The sequence below is a fragment of the Tenebrio molitor genome, chromosome 2, assembly GCF_963966145.1.
Source record: "Tenebrio molitor chromosome 2, icTenMoli1.1, whole genome shotgun sequence".
In the NCBI taxonomy this organism is placed as follows: domain Eukaryota; kingdom Metazoa; phylum Arthropoda; class Insecta; order Coleoptera; family Tenebrionidae; genus Tenebrio; species Tenebrio molitor.
This window is the reverse complement of record NC_091047.1, coordinates 16029649-16045560: the sequence shown is the minus strand read 5'-3', so window position 1 is coordinate 16045560 and position 15912 is coordinate 16029649. Positions and strand designations below refer to the sequence as shown.

At 32.5% G+C, this 15912-nt stretch overlaps 1 protein-coding gene across 3 annotated transcripts in view; it reads left to right on the top strand.

Annotated features, from left to right (window-relative positions):
* retn (retained) overlaps positions 1-5417 on the top strand; it is a 73258-nt gene extending 67841 nt beyond the window's left edge. For all 3 annotated transcript variants that reach the window (XM_069039085.1, XM_069039083.1, XM_069039084.1), the window contains exons 6-7: positions 3221-3876; positions 4096-5417. In XM_069039085.1, the coding sequence (XP_068895186.1) occupies positions 3221-3876; positions 4096-4220 (781 nt within the window). In that variant the 3' untranslated portion in view covers positions 4221-5417. The remainder of the gene's footprint in view (positions 1-3220; positions 3877-4095) is intronic.
* Positions 5418-15912: the final 10495 nt, after the last annotated feature.

Below are 15912 nucleotides of genomic sequence, written 5' to 3'. Positions count from 1 at the left end.
TGATCTTAATATAGAACTGATCATTTATCTAGTAAGTGTAGCTGTCATCTGTCAGACTTGGTTAAATATGTTTGATGCCAAGTACAACGCTATTAAACGGGACACAACCTCCTCATTATAATCAGCATTGTCTCGTACTCCACATAAAACCTTCTTTAACAATGGCAATTTCATAAAACTGCCAGCGTCTGCATAAACAACAAACCATTCGTCACATTTTTCAGCATAATACGTAGAGCCCAATCATGGGTAGGGCTGGGGCCTTTCGTTATTTTTTTTTTGACAAATTTATACTACTGAATTACATACTCGTGTTATGGTTGATATATACGAGTACATACAGTGCGATCAACAATTACATACTTTGATAAGGGGCGGCTATAACTTTGACAGTGTCAGATTTTTCGTATCTTTGCTAACTCAACTAATAAACGTCAAACAACTGTCACTATGAATCAAATTTTAACGCAAAAATGGTTTTTCTTCAGAACATAAAAGATTAATCTTAACGAAGAATGGACATACATGAAACGGGTAGGTATACAGGCTGTTTGGTAAAAAACGCCTCAAGCCATAACTTTTTTATTTATTATCCGATTTCAATGAACAAAAAAAAACAAAGATATGGTTTTTCATGCGCTACGAAGCAGCCATAAAATATATTTTTTTGGCGGTATTTTTAATAGCTGACGATAGTCAACTTTTTTTTTTTTAATGAACATAGGTACATATGTAGTTTTTTAGGCTCAGTCGGGTAGAGTTGTTTTTTCTGAATCTAATAATGTATTAAAAGTTATCATTTGGTCGATAATTAACTAAAAAAAATCAAACAATTTTTGATTGTGGTTCAGCTTATTATGAAATTTTCAAGTGTGCTGTGAAAAACAATTAGAATACAAATGTCAAGTGTCAGTTTGAAAATTTTCAGGTGCAATCTTGAAGAGTTTTATTATTGTTTTCTTGGAAAACATGTATAATTATAAAAATTATTATTATTATTATTTTTTCTATTAAATTTTTGTTTTTGACTAATTACGACTTTTATTATGCTCGAACATAAAATAAAAGTCAAATGAATGCTATCCTGCATGACTGGCAATGTTGTTATTTTATAAATACATACCTAAAAAAAGATTAAAAAAGCAGATGAAAATTTCTAAGCTGACGTTTGGATGACATTTACCGCACTTTATATTTCGATTGTTTTTAACGGCACTCATAATAAGCTGAACCACAAAAAAATTGTTTTTTTTTTTCAGTTAGCAATGGACCAAATGATAACTTTCAATACATTATTAGATTCAGAAAAAAAAACTCTACCAGATTAAGCCTAAAAAACTACATGTATCCATTAAAAAAAAAACAAAAAGTTGACTATCGTTAGCTATTGAAGATAACGCAAAAAAAAATTCCATTGATGTTTTGTAGCTCATGAAAAATCATATCTTTGGTTTTTTTGTTCATTGAAATCGGGTAATAAATAAAAAAGTTATGGGTTGAGGCGCTTTTTATCAAACAGCCTGTATACAACCAGAAATACTTGTCGACATTCGGCCAAGATTTCAACGCCTTCTTTGATCTAAATAATTGTTGATCGCACGGTACTTGAATTAACGACATGTTCAATACAGGAATTCACAAGTAATAATGGGCCGAACACCGTCCCGACGCGACGCAACCAAATAAACATATTTCTCAAACGAGTAGATACCAATTGATATTTTTATTTTTTAATGAATCCAAGACTGCTTTTATTAAGACAATCTCCAGTTGTCATTACGTTGTTATTTTATTTTTAACAAATAATAATAAATAACACCGTGGAGTAGGTTTTCATTTGATTGTGGTATGTTAGAAGACATAGGTAATGGTACAAATTTGAATAAATTGATTATTTAATCAGATTTCATTTATTTTTCTGTTACGGTTTTCACTTACTTAAATTTAAACGAAGTAATAAAATAGCTAAAAGGAACCCACAGTTAATAAACTTTTTTTAATTAATCAAAAAAATTAAAAATATAAATATGTAGTAGTTTCAGAGGTGAAATGTTGTTTTAAAAAATATAGGCAGATAAGTTAAATTTGGGTATTTTCGTATCCCACCTCCACCCGGCGGCACGGCAATTTTGCCGGAGTACATACACTATTACGGATATTACAATCAAGTAATGGTGCAGTGCTTATCAACATAATTACCGGCGTCTCGCCTCCGCATTTTGACTTTGTTGTGTACATATTATGTTCTGTGTCAATGTTAAGGAACTTCCTCACGATGTGACGAGTATAATAATATACCGTTTTGAATTTCAACTACCAATGTGTTATTTAAATCCAGATTTTTTAATATATTATTATTATATCACTACATATTACAATACACTTCCGTCGTACAGGCAGAGATTAAAGTCCTTAAGAAAATTAAACATTTTGTTGGAACTAAGTGGATTGACTGCCTAGCAGTAACATAATGATAATTATTAGTTATATATATTTTATAAAATCACATGCAAGGTGTTTTTGAATTGCACGAACACAAAAGTTGTAGAGGGGTACCAAAATGTCTGAAATGATGGGGATATAAATTAAACTTTTCTAATCAGATTTGCGCCACTTTGTGCTGAATATATGTAACAGGTCGCGCTAGTCTTTCGAAATTTTTGAAAAAGAAACGGTAATTGTTTACTTTAACTACTTCTGGAATTTTCGCGTTTTTTCTGGCTAGACAGCTTCAGGGCGTCCTCCTAGATCGTTTCCCACCATTCAAACCTTGTGCAAATGCCTTTTCTTGTTGTGTTTCAAGGTCGCGTCAAGGTGGCGCCAATGTCTTAGTATAACTAAAGGGTAAGGAAAATTCATTTGCACAAGGTTTGCATGGTGGGAAACGATCTAGGAGGACGCCCTGAGGCTGTCTAGCCAGAAAAAACGCGAAAATTCCAGAAGTAGTTAAAGTGAACAATGACCAAAGAGACTTCAACTCATCTCAATACACTCTCAGTAGGTACATAAAGTAGAGATTACCGCAAATTAATAAAACCGATTCAGCTCCTAAAATCGGTGGAGCAATTTTCTAAAGAGTGTGTAAAAGGTGGAGTATTTTTGAAGATTAGTAAAGGTTATGCTTGACTAAGTAAATTAGGACTGCTGATTTACATAGCCGTCAGAATACTTCCATTGTCGTAGTTATTATTCTTTAAATTATTTTTAAATTTTGTTTTAGATACATGAAATATTTGTATCCGTATGAATGCGAAAAACGTCGATTAAGTACACCTGCAGAACTGCAAGCAGCCATTGATGGTAACCGAAGAGAAGGTCGTCGGGGCAATTACGCCCAATATGACTCTATGCAACGTTCTCCTAACCCATCCCAAATGTCACCCCTGTCATTGGTTTCACAACAGCAACAGTTAGCTGCCCGCATGAATTCGGTTATAAGTGGAAGTATGGGACTTCACAACGGTGCCCATCATCCGAGTCATCCACAACCTTTAGGCCAACCACTGAATGGTGGTCCTTTACCAGGACTAGCTCCTAGTGAGTTCGAAGCGAGAATGATGGAATATGTCAAACTTCTCAATAAGGAAATTCGCACTGCAACACCTCCAAGACAAGGAGACATTTCGCCTCCAAACGCCACTTCCCCTCTTAATCCACTGGAATTGTCGCGGATAACATTATGGAATATGTATAACAACAACCAAACTCCAGTAGAACCTCAAAAAGAAGCGTTAAATTTGGCTGATGCATCACAACCTTCTATTAAACGCGAACCAGAACGTAGGGATTCGCCGTCTCCACCGAAAAAAATTTCCAAAGAAGAAAATGAACGTAAAATATCTCCCGCCGCCGCACACATAAAAATCGATAGGAGAGGTGAGTCGTCTATGAGAAAAATGTCATAAATAAAAATACAAGCAAGATTTTGTAATGAAGTTAACATTAAGAAAAAGTATTGTCGATTCACCTAATTGATGATGATTTGTACTTTTAATAAAACATGTCAGGACAGCTTTTGTCATTAAAGGACATTATTCGCATTAAATTAACTAATTTAATGGTCCGAATGATTAATGATTCCGTTTCAATTTACAGGGGATCCGGGTAACGATGACAATTCGTCTTTAGTCGTCAGTATGGAATTAAATGGTATAGTGTACCAAGGCGTTCTATTCGCACAGAGTTCGCCATCTAGCGGAAGAACAGCATTAACTTCATAAAGAGACTTAAACTGAAGGCTGCGTCAAGCGAAAACTAATTCGAAATATTTGCGAATGTTTTATGACGTTCTAATGAACAGACTTTTCTGATATTTTGTCAGTATTTATTTTATTTTATTTTTTTTAAATTTGTGTGTTTTAGTGAGATATCTAGTGCTGTAGATAAACTTACGTGCACTTACAGACTAATTTTATAAAATACTGTGAAGGTTTTAGTAAATTTTATTTCTATTGTTCTTATTTCATTCTGCTAAACTGTATATCCAAAACTATTGAAATCCATATGACACTGCATAACACATGTTAAGTACAAAAATAATAATTATTGAATGGTAAATTCATTAAAGGTACCTAAGCATATTAGAAAGATTTGGTGGCATCGTGAACTTACATAATACTTTACTCAGTACCTATCTACCTATTCTGTATCCCGTATTTATTCTAATTGCTGTTAAATAAAAGTGTCAGTAACTATAATTTAGAAATTAGAAATATGAAGTCTTTCTTTTATGTCGTATGGAATTAAGAATAAAATTCTACATACATTTATATGGCCAGTTTTTAAATTTTACAAGTATGCCAATTTGTAATTACATATAGGTACATTCACTTGGTTATATTCTATTAGCTTAAAGTTTGCATCAAAATCAAATTGTTACAAAAGTTCATTGCTAAAAATATTTTGTTCCAAGCGTTGAATCATTTCGAAGATTTTTTTATTTATCTTTTGTAAATAGGTATAAATGTTTTAGCATCAGTATTTGAGGATACATAGTTGTGTGTTATATATTTTTTGTATATCTACCAAAAGACTGTTATTTTATTATTTTTAAATATAATATAAAGCCACCTAGATTACTTATTTATTAAGTGATTTTTAGTGTATTTACAAAATAATTATTGTGTAGCAATATTAGTCCTAAGTGTAGACCCTATGCAAGATACTGTAGTTTTCATGTAGTCGTAGGTTAATAACATTACAAACATATTTTGATCATCCCTCATAAAGATTTCTTATTCTTACTCTTTGATCTGATTCTCTCAGGGATATTTGACGGTGAGGCGCAACACATATTCCTGCTTTTGTGTTCTGTTTTTTGTTTTAAAGCGATTGTATGTGGGCAAAAGTCCAAGAATCATTGTTCTTCAGTGTATTACTGTAAATACAATCATCATTAAACATACCTACTCATGCAAGATTGGTTTTGGTTTTGATTAAATCCACTCTGTTCGGCAACTATTAATTTATGTATACAATTCTTTTTTTAACGCTGGCCATGGGAATTTACATGCTAAAAAGTTTAGGGTGTTGATGAGCTTTTTAGTAGGAATTTTTAAGTGAAATCTGGTAGGATATTAGATTAGTATTTTAAAAAACAAAACAAAATAATCACGGAATTACAGTAAAAATAACTTTATTAAATTTACCACGTGACTTGCCAAATAGGCTGACGTAATGTAAACTCAACAAACGTCAAACAGTAATATTTTCAATGGACACCTTTTCAAATAAAGAAATGATTGAATGGGGTAGACTTTGAAAAATGTGCAGTTTTATTTCATAAACATAAAACATAGGAAATCATAATTACATCAAAATAAATAAAATTCTACCGAGTGACTAGAAAATGATTGAAAGAAAATAGTGGATTGGCAACACTGATGCAGTTGGTAGTGCAAGTCTTCTCGTGCATCATCTGTCAATCAGTTCTATTTAGGTTAGGTTAAGTCACGAAGTACAGTCGATGGACAAATAAAACTGGGACAAAAATGACAATCACATAAGTCAAAATTTACAAATTTGCATTACGGCTTTATCACAAATAGGTTAACTTTGGTATGACATATTATATAGACACTGACAAATATATTGACAATTCAATGGTCTGATTTACATAGATTAAATTTTAAGTGTCCCAGTTTTATTTGTCCACCGACCGTACATTGTCGATTTAAATTTTTTTGACGTTTGTTTTAATTTTAAAAATTACGTGTGTCATGCCAACGATGTTGCCAACTAAAGATTTCAAATGTGTTACCACATAACAAAATAAATTTCAATCATTTATACCGGGTGATTTTAAATGATTGTGACTTTTTTTCATAGGTTGGTAATATTATTGTTGGTTATTCTGCTTTTTAATGTGATAGTTGACATAAACATAGGCGTCCTCGCCTATTTGGCACAATTTATTAATACATAAAATGTCAAAATGATGTACGTACGCCAATGTTTTGATCAAGATATCAAGTTTGCCAAAATAATTTATGAAAAATGTTCTCAACTTAAGAAAATAAGTCACAATCTTTTAAAATCACCCGGTATTATACCGAGTGTTTTAAAGACCAGTTATCCACGAATACTTTACGATATTTTTTTTTTTAAATGTTACATGAGTAACATTTAGACTTCACGTTTCTCCGGTCCTCTCGGGTTGGTGATGTTTCCATGGAAAACGTGCGATGTTGCCATGGAAAAGAGCGTTTTTTAAAGTTCGATTTATATACAGGGTCTCCTAGAACTGGCGGACCAAAATAATACGGTGAAATCTTCTGGCAATAATAGGAAAAATATTTAAAAAAATCCATCCTCATTGGATTTTAAATAAGAACGTTTTTAATTGACCAATCGCGTGTAGATATAAAATTACCTTAAAAAATTATATTGGTAACTATCGAAACAAATTTGATTGTTGCAAAGACATTATAATTGAATATTATGTCATAATAAATTATTTCTGACAATTCTGACAAGTCATTAAAAACGCGTAATGTTTACCGCTTCAGAGTATTTTGATATGCTTGTCTTATATGGACAGTGTGATGAGAGTGCCACAGTTGCTCCTCAGGAGTACACAGTTCGTTTTCCCAGTAGGGAACATCCTAGCAGAAATACTATAACCTGAAAAATACTATAACCTAAAAACGTCCGTCATTGCACAAACAATGCGGATACCCAACAATGCATATGCATCATTTGAAATGTATCCATAGTTGCAAATAAAGCAGGAAAACTAATTAATAGGTAACTTAACATCAACAACAGCATTGGTCAGTTTAAATTGCTTCTTTCCTAATCACTATTTAAGATAGATTTTTTTAAACATTTTTCCTATTATTCCCAGAAGATGATGAATTCACCGTATTATTTTGGTCCGCCAGTTCTGGGAGACCCTGTATTTATATCACGACCTGCTGTATTATAACCGGCCTGTTCAAAAGTGTAATTTTTGAGTGATCCCCGCAGAGCGCTAGTGTACGGGCGCTTTTTGGGGATATTATTCATCTTAAGTTTTTGTCATCCAGTTTTTCTCGTTCAAATGACATTCGAATTTAAAATCAAAAATACAAAAATACAATTGTATTCAGTACTGTTTTAGAAAGAAAATATGAACTTACTGTACTCAATCTTAACTCTAAAATCATTTCTAAACAGATTTTCCGCATTTTTATTCTTTAGAAGCACCCGTACTGTGGCGCCCTCATCGGCGAAAATTGGCTCTTTCTCGGAAACATTTTCGCAATGCTTTTTTAATGAAATGAACAGGCCGGTTATTATACAGCAGGTCGTGATTTATAGGTATACACGCTCAGGCGTGTTTTAAATGAGCAAAATTGGTTACCAATAAAAAAAAAAATATAAATGAGCACCTAAATAGCACAAAGAAAAGAATAGGCACAAGTTTTTTTTATCAATGACTCCATTTGTTACAACTGCAATATAGTTGTTTTCAACGACATCCGTGTTGTAAGTGTCATTAATATGTTGATGCAGATTGTACACACAAATCCATAACCAATATTCAGAGTATAAGCAAATCCTAGTTTAAAAAATGTCAAACAAGAAATTGAGGTTATGGTAAAAGAAAATTTATATTTCGTGAAACATCAACAATAAATAATAAACTTCAACATGGTGTAAAACTGTAAAAGATGGTTAAACTATGTCATCCTCGGATTCCAAATCAGACTACATATTTTCTTTGATTTGTTGGAAATGATAGATAATAATTTGAACTAGAGGTCACCCAGCGGTCGAAATTCGACCGTTTTCATTAAATTTTTAAGTTTGAACGTTACTGAGGTTTTTTTTTATCAAAGAGTATGCCTCTATAATAAATTATCGCATATAATTTTTTTTTGAATTTTGTCACCCAGCGGTCGAAATTCGACCGTTTTCATTAAATTTTTAAGTTTGAACGTTACTGAGGTTTTTTTTTTATCAAAGAGTATGCCTCTATAATAAATTATCGCATATAATTTTTTTTGAATTTTGTTCTATTACGTCAGCTGCGAGCGTTTACAAATACGTTATTATGCACTAATTTTCGAGTTATTTGAAAAATACGAACCATAGGAAAAATGAGGTATAGTTTGGCTATGCCATATTTAAAAAACAATAACGCGTTTTTTTAAATTTTCTTAGGTTTTTTTTATTGTTATATTGGCCAGGTTTCGCCAAGGCTACACAGTTAATTTGCCTATCTTTTTCAAATTATACTGGGTGCCCCAAAATTCGCGGAACAACTCAATGGGGCAATGTCAACTCATGTTAGAAAATAATGAGAAAAATAATAAAAAAGTTCTATACCTCTTAAATTTGAAGATATGGGGGCTCAAAAGGTGCAGCTTTGATCTCATTTATTTTAAATATAAAAAAGATTTTCATTATTTGCCTTTTCCTAGCCATTGGCATAATAATTCAGAACGATTGTGATCAGGTTTGCAATTATTTTCTTCATTAAGTAATGAAGAAAATAATTGCAAACCTGATCACAATCGTTCAGAATGCTGGAAGTCCAGCATTTCCAAATAGTAATTTCATGTCCGTTTTCCCTAAAATAACGTGTTTCGTATTTTTTATACCTATATTTTTTATTGAAACAAAAAAACCGGGCGGTTAAAAAAATAATGTTGTCCATTGAACTTAAAATAAAATTTCATCGTTTGCTAAATGCTCGTGGCCGTTATTTCGGAAATATAAAATTTCAAATCATTGAATGATCGAACTCTACTTGCTGCGACGTACAATTGAAAACTGGTTGCCTCAATAAAATTCCAATTTTTTCGAATGTTTGGTTTTGAGACTTATTTATTGTCATCACAAATGCAGCTATAATTGGAAATTGACTTCTTTGAAAAATTAAATTAATTAAATGGTAAAATAGTACCTGAATATGTTAAATTTATAGGTACGTGGAATCAAAATTCTCTTATTGCGTTCGGTTCCAGTTAAAACTTCGCAATCAATAGCATTGCGATACATAAACTTGATGCGTGTTGTTGTTCCATAGACTAATGCTTCCTTTGTATTTAAGTTTCGGATCAGTAAAACGTGCAATTAACGTTCAATACTAACTTATGTGGTGGCAAACCACTAATAGTCAAAGAATTTTGTATTTCACTCCGAAGAGTTTTTTTTTATGAATAATCTAAGTAAACTTCCTCTTGGAGTGTCCCATAACTCCTTTATTTATCGGAGGATTTTAATTATTTATACACCAAATTAAATGGCTCTAAATAGGCTACAAAATGCCCTAATAAATTCACATATAGGTCCTTCAAGGGCTTCAGGGCTAAACTGTCAAAAAAATTTTTTTCAAATGCAAGCAGATAATTTTTTTAACACCTCTGATAGAGATTTTTATTCTAAAGAGAATAGTGTATCACAAGTGTACACTTGCCTACCCAAAATACAAAAAAAAGTTAAAAAATGCTACTATCGTCGATGCTTAAACTGTGCTCTGTACGTGCAATCCCAAATGTTATTACATATCTGTAATTTGTTTTTTCAACTAACTTAATTTGGTTAATTTATTACATTGTAACGCAATGAATTTTGATAGCTTCTCGCTTGGTGCTCGTCATTTGTTTCAAAATGTAGTGTTATTTTTTTAAATTTTTTTCTTATATGAGGTTACACATGTCATACATTATTGTTTTCAGACTAAAAATCAGAATTACTAAAAAAAGTATGTGTCCGTATTTGAAAAAAATATTTTGACAGTTTAACCTTGAAGCAATTTGGGTTTACGTGAATTTAGTACGCCATTTTGTAGCTTATTCACAACCATTTATTTTGGTGTATAGATAATTAAAATCCTCCGATAAATAAGGGAGCTATGGATTTGTCTCTTTTTTGGGGGACACTCTGTATATTTTAATTTAATTTTATTTTTCTGCACTCCTTCTCCACATAAACTTTAACTATGCCAAATCTCACACTCCTCCGTGCGCGCAATTTGCTTAAAAAGGGGTACTATGGCGGACAATAAATTTAGGCAGGCAAAGTTCTGACATTTCAAAAAAGTCAATGCAAGCGACCATTTATTGTCATTACGACTGATGTGTCAGTTTCTCAAACTGAAGGTTTTCAAGCTGTTTGGCGTTTCCTTTGCCTTTTTCGTAACTTACAGATCATGACGCACTAGCATAACTGATTTGTAGTAGCACTTCTCTCTGGTGCACGCTTCTTTTCCCAATTTTAATTTTGATTATCGCTGTCACGATGACAAGAATGACGAAAATCGAAAATGGGGTTAGTTGAACATAATGCCAGCTTCACATTTTGATGTCAACTCAATGACAGGCTGGCCTAAATTTATTGTCCGCCATAGTACAAAGGTTTTCCTTCACGTATTAATATACAGTGTGGAAACCACTTATGGAATAAATTCAGTAATTTCAAAACTAATGACATTTGTCAAAAACGCTGAAACAGGTCGATTTTTATTTCTCATGGTGCTTATTTTAAGTTGCTTCACTTGTTCATGACGTCATCCATTTTTGAGTTATCACGTCATCACCATTTTTTTTTAAATGACAACACTGACTTTTTTCTTCTTTTTCTGATAGACCTTACTACTACCTAAACGATTAATGAAAAAAATTGGTACCTTAGATGACAATTTTTTTGAGAAAATTACAAATTTTACTTCAAGAATTTAATTTAATTTTTAATGTAAAAATTTTAACTGACCTTAAACAGAAACGAACAAACATCTAAGGTTAACAATAAAATGTAACGCAAATGTTGAAATTATCCCCCGCCAACTTTTGGCACTGTACACCGCGCTCAATAATATCAGGGCTGATTTGTTCCATTTCAGCGCCAATTCTCTGTCATAAATCTTCTAAATTGTTTGGTCTGTTAAAGTAAACCCTTGATTTTAAATAACCACATAGAGAAAAAAATAAGTACATTAAAAATTAAATTAAATTTTTGAAATAAAATTTGTTACTTTCTCAAAAATTTTTTTATGTAAGGTACCAATTTTTTTCATTCATCGTTTAGGTACTTTAGGTAGTAGGAAGGTCTATCAGATAGAGAAGAAAAAAGTGGGGGTTGTCATTTAAGAAAATTGGTGATGACGTCATAGCTCAAAAATGGATGACGTCATGAACAAGTGAAGTAACTTAGAATAAGCATTATTAAAAACAAAAATTGACCTGTTTCAGCGTTTTCCGCAAATGTCATTAGTTTTGAAGTTACTGAATTTATTCCATAAGTAATTTCCACACTGTATATATTTGTCAATTTGCCGCGTCAAGGTAAATTACCAAATTAGGAAATTCAAAATTAAAATTAAAAACAAACAGCAAATGATGCCAACATACTGTCATATTGACAGCACGGATGTCATTGAAAACGACTATACAGGGTTATTCACGTAAGATGACGAGCCTAACCAGGTAAAAATGCAACCCAAAAGGCAATTCACAAAGCAATCTCGATCCCTATTACATTATCCAGCATTATCGTAATGCACATAAAACATAGATAGCTTTTAACGTCAGCCAAATGAATGTCAAGTTCTGACAGAAAAATACCTACCTCTCTCAACAACATATCGCGCGTTCAAATGAAATCCTGGGCTGGGAAGGCGTTGGAAACCGTCAATTGTTGTGCTTTTTTAAAGCGTAGATTAATTGGAGCATGTTGACAGCTAACCTAAAATTTAGAACCAAAAAAATCTTTCTTTTTTCTTCCTTTGCAATGTTCAACATTAAAAAAAGAATAACTTAACGATTGTTATTCTCGAAGCAAATATCTAAGGGCACCCTTTGCTGAAAACAAACATGTTCAATTATGTCCCGATTAAACATGAACGTGTCAAACGGCGGGAAATTCAAACTTTACACTGTTCTAAACAAGGAAACGGTTTAATTTTTCCAACGCCTACTCAGCCCAGGATTTCATTTGAACACGCGATATGATTTAATAAGAATAATAAGGGATTAAAATCACAAAAGTAATGGGTAAGTATGATCATATCGGTTCTGTCACCGTTCGGAAACCTAACTACTAACAATACTAAATATGAACAAAAAATGCAATGACAGATATACCTTTCAAATCACCAAATTACCTACTCGGATTCCTGATTTAATTTTTGAATACCAAAACACAATGAATGCTTTGTAAAGTGTATTTTGGGTTGCATTTTTACCTGATCAGGCTCATCATCTTATGTGAATAATCCTGTACATACAGGGTTATTCACGAGAGGGGTATTTCTGAATTTCTTTTTGCCGCAATCCATTATACACATTGCAACAATATCTTGATTTCAAATTTTGAAAATAATTATAACCGAATTCACGATGGCTCTTTGACGTTAAACCAAAAAATCTTTGTCAATTCGAAAAATTTGTTTTTACAATGATGAAAAAACTGACATGCTCCTCATTTATGGAGAGTGTGGAAAGAATTCTGTCGCCTCTGCGGATGTTTACAGTTGGCTTCAAAAAAAAACTGGAAATGAAATTTGACCTAATGTGAATTGGAAATTTAATTTGGCAATTTATGTCAATTTGTGTCTGTTTGGCAGTAGTATTTCTGACACATAAGTGCAGTTTTTTAACCTAAATTCTAAAAGGCCGTTTCAAACTATAAAAATTTAATAAAATCTGCAGAACTTTTTCTGACAGTTCCCGTTTTTGTTGAAGCCAACTGTACAAGCCGATGGTAGACACTTCGAACACCTTTTACATTAACATTAATACAGGTTATCTGCCAATCTGACATTTCTGACAAATCTACCCAACTTACTTTGATTTCTAATTTAAAAGAAATAACACATTTGATTTAGTAGCCATTGGTATTGTTGGTTGCGGCAAAATAAAAATTCAGAAGTACCCTTCTCGTGAATAACCCTGTTATACAGGGTGATTTACGAGGAATAATGAGTCCGACGGAATAAAAAATGCAACCCAGAATACATTGCAACAAAAAGCCGGACATCGAAGCGGTAAATGTCCGGGTTTTTCTCCTTATGAATTGCGGGTTGCATTTTCTATTCCGTCGGGCTCATTATTCCTCGTAAATCACCCTGTATAAATTTAAAATTACCCTGCAATTAAAAATCACGTCTGGCATAATAGCTAGAAATCCCCGCTCTACTCATCATCAGAGTCACCAAGAGAGATAATGATTGGAGAAATATCAGCTATCGGAACGGTGTCTATCAGCTTTTCCCAATCAATTTGTATTAATGTTTCGCAGTGTGTAATACAATTTTTCCACATACCTGGAGTGCACACAGCAAGAGTGTTACTCCAGGTACAGGAAACAAATACATAGTGCGTTGTATTCTTTGCGAAGTGGGCTTTCAAACGAGGTGTCACTTGGCATACCCTTCTATTTGAAAAAAAAAGTTAGGGGTTGTTGCGAGCTTCCGGGAGCAGATATGCAAAAACCATATACGTCAAAATATGAGCAGGCAAAAACAAAAATTGACCTGTTTCGGGATTTTTTACAAAAATTACCAATGTCCAAGTTATGAATTAATAATAGTATTAAAATCATAATCCGAAAAAAAAATAGATAGGTATTTTTTAGGTTTTTTGCCTTGTTTCCCCTTGTTTGAGATTTTCAAAAGGTTTCCCTTCTCTATAATTTCTCAAGGTCAATCGGACTGATGATCTTGAACACTACGGAAAATGAAAGGAATAGGATGGAAATGGAATTGGAAATCAAATTAGGGATGCTAAAGGACAATATTACCTAACAGTATTAAAAACTCTAAGCAACGTATTAGGCATAAAATGAGGCAAATCGCACCGGAAATGTTACAAAACGTAAGGAATGCATGTTACTACCGATTTGCAATTTGCCAAGAAAGAAACGGTGTCCATTTTGAACATTTGTTGCATTAAATAGTCTTCAACTTATAAAATGGGTTTTTATTTTTTAGTACGTAGGCTTTGAAAATATGCAGGAAACAAATAGTGCATTGTATTCCTTACTAAGTAACTTTTCAAACGAGGTATCACTTGGGATACCCTTCCATTTGAAAAAAAAAAGTTATGGGTGATTGCGAACTTCCAGAAGCAGATACGCAAAAACCATACGCCAAAATGTGGGCAAGGAATAACAAAAATCGACCTGTTTCGGGATTTTTTACAAAAATTACCTATGTCCAAGTTATACATTTTATTCCAGTTAAAATTTCCACACTGTATTTATCAAAAACTGAAGGTGCGATATTTTTGACAAGAATAATTTGAGATTGTCATATCGTTCATTTAGAATTACAATGTCGTAAACGCCATTTTTTAATTATTTTGAATTTCTAGTTTTTCTAAGTTTTTAATGTTCGAAAGACATATCATTTTTACAACTTCTTTAATATCATTTCATTATTAACACATGAAAAACAAAATCGTATGATACGAACAAAACACTTTTCAGAATAACGAAGTCGTATGTGCATCTCAATTTAAATAATTAATTATTAAAAAAATCCTTTCTTAAAGATAAGTGCTCTTAAGTTTACGACCAATATATTTAACATACAATATAAGTTATCACATAAAGATGAAGGATAGAAACTAACTGAAATAAGAAATTACAGTCCTATACGTCAACCATTCAGACGCGAGATGAAGCAATCAGATCTATGATCAAATTAATGCCGAAGAAAGATCAAGACTACCTATTTCAAAACTATGTTGAATATTTAAACAAATCAACTTTAATTGGTAAACAAGCATAACTTTTCTAGTAGGGTTATTTAAAGATTAACTCCAGCTTTATTAACAAGGTAACCATTTTGAGTTATTAAAATATACCTATTGTATGAATGATTTTTTTCCCGACTTGTTTTGCCCTACATTTTTTACTTTTACATGAACTTATTTCTTGCACAATATGTAAAATATTTTACTGTTTTTAACTGTCATAAATTCTCATTTTTCTCCTTTGTAAACTGCCTCTTAACTGCCCTAAAGCAAAATGAGCAGATCCTTGCCTGCAACGGTTCGTTAACCGTTGTCCTAGAGTCTAGACAACACATTCAAAGTCACATTTCTGACAGGTCTTGAAAAATTTGTCAAAACTGTCAAAAGCAAATGGGAAACCATTTTAAAAAGATTTGGAAGCTTCAGGGACGTCATTTCAAACAATAAAATTTTGTATACAACTCGTTTCTGGGTAAATTGGGCTTTTCTAATTGCCCGAGGGACAAGATTAAAACACGAGCGCAGCGAGGGTTTTAAGGCCTCGAGGGCGTGTTTTAATCTTGTCTCTCGGGCAATTAGAAAAGCCCAATTTACACAGAAACTCGTTGCATAAATAACTAAACTCGTTACAGGTTGCAAAGACACACTTGTCATTTGCAACAGCATTTTTTTTCATATTTCTAAACCAATTAAAGGCACAAAGGGACCAGAAAATCATAGTTTGGGTTGA